Genomic DNA, 5,081 nt, shown 5'->3' on the forward strand with positions numbered 1-5,081 from the left:
AGTAGCAAACAATGCTAAACACGTTTAAATATGTCCACCAAGTATTCGCAATCACAAATATAAAACTGTTTACGATAATCATCGTCTATTTCTTGTAACTATTACTAGTGAAAGCTATGAATAGTTAAGGGAGGTGTCCTTAGACAAACCCCTCGCGTATCTCTATGTTATTCGACAGAAAGATTGATGGAAGCTAGATACTCCTCTGTCATTGGTGTGCGTCACCTCAATCAAATGGCTGACACTCAATCACTGATGCAATTCCTTGGTTACTTGCACAGTGGGGGAAGTCCTTGCCAACCGGCTTCCAGCGTATAAATAGCAGAGTCGCTGGTTCTGAGAACGCCCAGTTAGAAGCTGCGTGATCAGAGTCCCTAGCAGAATACTTACTCGGTTTTCTTAGCTCTGTTTTGTGTTTTTCTGGCACTTTGATTTTCACGGTCGAGGATTCATTGAGGTTAGTAGTTATACATTATTTTTTTTGTTCCTTTTTTCAGTGGTGGCGTGATCTTGTACGCATCAGTCTGCGTTCTTTTAACAGGATGTCAAGGTCAATACGGAAGCGATGCTTGCTTTAATCGCTGGAGTAAATGGGGAGGGGTACCAATCTGGTTTTAAATTGAATTTAATTAATTGTATTGACTGTTTTTGCAAGGCAACGTGCAAATGGCGGGTCTTCCTTAATCTGTTCGACAGAGCTTGAGTTTGGTATGAACATTGCTCGATTATGTTTCTGGTTTCTGTTTGACCGCGTACTGCTGAGCCGTGCGACGTAAAGACGCATGCGAAATATAAGCTCTTGATATGCATACAAGAATGGAATTATTTGACGCAGTCATCCTTCAGATCCTTGTTGGTTATTCCATGAAAACAACCCGATCGGCGCTTTTGATTCTGTGCCGCTAAATAATTGTTTGATGCGATAATTTGGTAGCCTAATTTTACCGGTAGCCTGTATGGACTGGTATTTGAACATTTTAGTTAGGCTACTTCTGCAAACACGTGCGCATGCATTGACTGCACAGATGGCTTGTCACAAAATGATTTGGAACTTTCCCTTCAATTAACTGAAATTCCCAATTTGTCCGAACCCTGAAAGTAGTCTATACTTGACACGGTTGCTTGAAATGTGTGGGGCCTGATCAGAGAGATGACAGTTCTCTGCCTGCTCGACCAGCAATCTATAATTTTTTCATATTGTCTTTACAGGTTCTCTAGTGTTCACAACATCCACCAGTTCACTTCTAAAAGGAGCCTCTAGGTGCCATCACCATGATGCAGCTCTGCGGTTCTGAGTCCAGTAACAAGCACTCCCTCATCAACGTGATGAATCGTTTCATCGCTGCCGCCAACAACATGGACGAAACCATCATGGTGCCCAGCCTCCTCAAGGATGTGCCCTTAGAGGAACAAGAGAGCGCTGACCCCGTGGTGGTCGTCAACAACAACAACAATGAGCCGGTCCCCAACGGCAAGCAGAGGGACATGTACGAGCACTACCTTCTCCTCAAGTCCATCAAGAATGACATGGAGTGGGGCCTGTTCAAGAAGGATGGAAGTGGGGCGTCCAGCTTTCTGGAGATGGCCCTCAAGCAGGAGGAGCAGCAGCAGCAGCAGCAGCAACAGGAAGGAGGTGGACGAGGAGAGACCCCTGGTGAGGAGACCTCTGACCTGGAGGGCCAGTTTCACTTCCACCTGCGGGGGCTGTTTGGGGTCCTGTCCAAACTCACTGTACAAGCAGACCACCTCACCAACCGGTACAAGCGGGAGATTGGTGGTGGCAATTTCATCAGATAGGACTGGGCTCCTTTTCTGAACTGGCGTCTCTGCTGTCTTACAGACATTTGTGCGTGACTATGGCAGAGTTGGTTTACTGACTGCTGCGAAACTGAAAAGGTCTGGTTTCTGGGTTTTCTGACCAGGTGAAAATGACCATATGAACATGAACAAATTCTAACCTGTCAAACGCATGGAATCATTGCCGCCTGAGCAGCACATTTCTAGCGTATAGATACCCATAAAGCCCACAAATGTCCTCCCCTTTTTTTTTTTTTTTTTTTAAAGAAAGGCTGATTTGCTCCCTGCACATGGCCATGTGTCCAGATCTGAACAGGTGCTCTAAAGTTTTAGCAGGAGTGGTCCTAGCAGTGCCTGGAAAATCCAGTGCATTACAAGGACTGGTCTGAGTCCAGTTGGCACCACACTGCTGCAGATTCCTGATTGATCCAGTAGGTTCCTCTAACTCAAAGGCTACCCTTCTTCTTCCTTGATTTCTTAGAAACCATGTGACTTGAAACCTGATCCAACTTCTGTGATGCTCGTTTGTAGTTATGAGTGTAAAAAATAAATAATTATTCCATGTGTATGTGCTAAAAAATGTTAGCGGTCTGTAAAAGATTTGTTTAGTATCTAAGCCTGTCTACTGGGTTGTTCTAGCCCACAATTGCATTGAATTCTTTTACTATTTTGTTAAACCTGAAGATCACTTCACATTTAAATTTTTTTTTTTTTAAATATCATTTTTATTTATTGTTTGTCTGAACTCCTCCAGAAGAGACTGTGCCTTCTACATGTTGTATGTTTTCAGTTCAGCAGTCACCTCTGATCACTTCCTGCTCAGACCCCACTATGAACGATGTGCATTGCATCAAATGTATCAGAGCTGCAACCCAATCAAATTGTCAGAACCACTACCAGTGAAAACTGGGAACTTTTCCACTGGTCTTCTGTGACATTTCTCTTAAATTTTGTCCAGAATTTTTCAAGAATTTTTATATTTAACTGTTGTGTATATTGCAAATAAAGTGTTTTAAACAAATTCCTTATACTGTTTAACAATTTTGTTGGCCCAAATCACAAAGCAAAAATCATAGCTACTTGCAGTTTCTAAGTTGCAAAGTGCACATACTTAGTGTCATGTCAAGTTTGCTTTGTAGGTACAAGGCAGAGAGCCAATAATCCTTCAAATGTCAACTGAAATAGCCTTGTCCCTGCAAGTATTATTTAAAACTGACTCCGTTTCTGAGTGAGTTTTAAAAAATAAATAATTTGAACTCGGTCAATGACCAAAACACACATTTTTGCTGACCGTGGGCAAGATTTAAACTTGTATTTCTCTCTGTCTCGTGCAGTATCTGTCGATGATATTGGTCTTTCTGGTAAGACCGTATTGGACTATTTTTCAGGTCATCTATTTGACAGGATGATTAATTTCCAGCTAATGTTTTACTTGATATTTAATTTTATGGCCTTGTTGCACATAATCACCTGCATAGGCACAGACCGTTATGATTCTTGGAAATCATGCTCCAAAGCCAAGCCTATTTTTATTTTTTCTTATGAACTGAAACTTTTTGAAGTTGTGAGAATTTCATATGTTTCGAAACAAATTCACAATTGCATACATGATTAAAGGTGTCGAACAGGCTATATGGTGCACAAAGGAAAAATGAACAATGGGCATGCCTATCCGTTACAGCCATTCGTACTGTACAGTGCTCCAAATTCTCCTTACCCCAATCGCACTCTCCACCCTTCTCTGCATAGCAACTACTCCAGGTCAGGACGGCAGCCAATAGGATTACAAAGTCCTCTTTTTGTCAGTCCTAAAGGCAAGGCAGCGATTAGAAGGAGAAAGAATGGTGTAGTAGAGCTTCCAGCAGTAATAGGGAGGAGGGAGTGGGCGGGCGAGCGAGTGAGCGAGAGCGGAATTTCCGAGGGCTGCCGTCTGGGCTAGTGCAGCGGAGTGCCATGCTGCTAGACAAGCCTGATCATGCAAAGTCTCTGTTCATGCAAAAACTGTTCATTGTCTTTGTTCCTTTCCTCAGATGACCCGGTGAACAGAATGAGGCAAAGGCTGCGGGCCTGACAGTGAATAGTCAGTAAAGTTCTTGATCCGCTCGTGTGAACTGGGTCAGCCGCTCTCAGGTTCTGAATGCGTTTGTTTGTGATCCGTTAACTTAATGGTCTTTGTGCCGTAATGAGTGGGATCTGACAAATCCTTGAAACAGCAGGATGGGGTCTGAATGCCAATAAATAAAAATGTGATCAATGTGAATGTGATAAACTGAATTGCTTGTCAGTCGGAGAATTGGGTGCTCATAATTTCCTTTCTCAAGCCTTTGCTCCACATTTCCAACTTTCAGTCGAGTTCCACGTTTTTTATGAACATCGCATAAATACGTATGAACAGAAATCGTGCGCGGTGTGGATGTGACAGCAGAGAAGACGGATGAAGCAGCAAGCAGGGCCCCAGCCTTAAAGGGTGTGCACGAGGCTCTGGCTCGCACGGCGCAGTTCCGTCTAGACCGAGCCGTGCAAGACATCTTTGATAAACACTGTAGCCAAAGTCACTTCCATTTCATTGCCCTTTAGATATTGACCCTCCAGCTGAAATATAGCATAACACGTTTGTGCCAGCTGGCATCCAGCTGGCACTTGGCCCAGCATGGCCAATGACTGAGGTCACATTGAGAAGTAAGGGGGAACTGCCTATCATCATACGTTGTGATTGTAGATTACAGATATACAATAAAACAATAAAAGTGCAATCCTGCTGATATAATGAGCCTGTTTTATTTTCATTTTTTAATGGCTGGCTGTGTTTTTCAAGCCAGAATTCACAACAGGATTAAAGAAGCAATTAATAGAATTAATTTCTGGAAGCTGTTTCTGACATGCAACTGTGGGGTAAGACAGGACTGACACAGCTGGTGCAAAGGCACAGGAGGTTGGGGCTGCTGAAAGACCGTAGCTGATTGGTCGCTTTCATTGCCCATGCAGAGCTGAGAGGTGGCTGCATGATCACAGAATATGCTTGGCAGGGCGTCTTCCATCTGCGTCCAACTCCACTGGCAGCACCTTCCAGTCGAACCGGCTTGTGCTGACTTAGTTGGTCTACTGCAGGGTCAGTCAGCTGATATGCACAGAGACTAATGGGCAAACCCCTCTGGCAAATGGCCACGCTTTATAGAATTTATGATGCACAAATAAAAGTAGATCACTGATTCACTTTCGTCCCTACTTAAGTAAATAAATACACAGACTGATCCAAATTCAGTTGGGGGAAACACCTTTTTGTT

General features: G+C 43.4%; 1 protein-coding gene across 1 annotated transcript; it reads left to right on the plus strand.

Moving 5' to 3' along the window:
• The first annotated feature begins 310 nt into the window (after positions 1–310).
• mid1ip1l (MID1 interacting protein 1, like) lies at positions 311–2,818 on the plus strand. The gene is made up of 2 exons (XM_035407483.1): positions 311–457; positions 1,210–2,818. The coding sequence occupies exon 2, from the start codon at positions 1,273–1,275 to the stop codon at positions 1,795–1,797; it is 525 nt and encodes a 174-aa protein (XP_035263374.1). The 5' UTR covers positions 311–457; positions 1,210–1,272; the 3' UTR covers positions 1,798–2,818.
• The last annotated feature ends 2,263 nt before the right edge of the window (positions 2,819–5,081 follow it).

This window comes from Anguilla anguilla, chromosome 3 (genome assembly GCF_013347855.1).
Source record: "Anguilla anguilla isolate fAngAng1 chromosome 3, fAngAng1.pri, whole genome shotgun sequence".
NCBI classification, from domain to species: domain Eukaryota; kingdom Metazoa; phylum Chordata; class Actinopteri; order Anguilliformes; family Anguillidae; genus Anguilla; species Anguilla anguilla.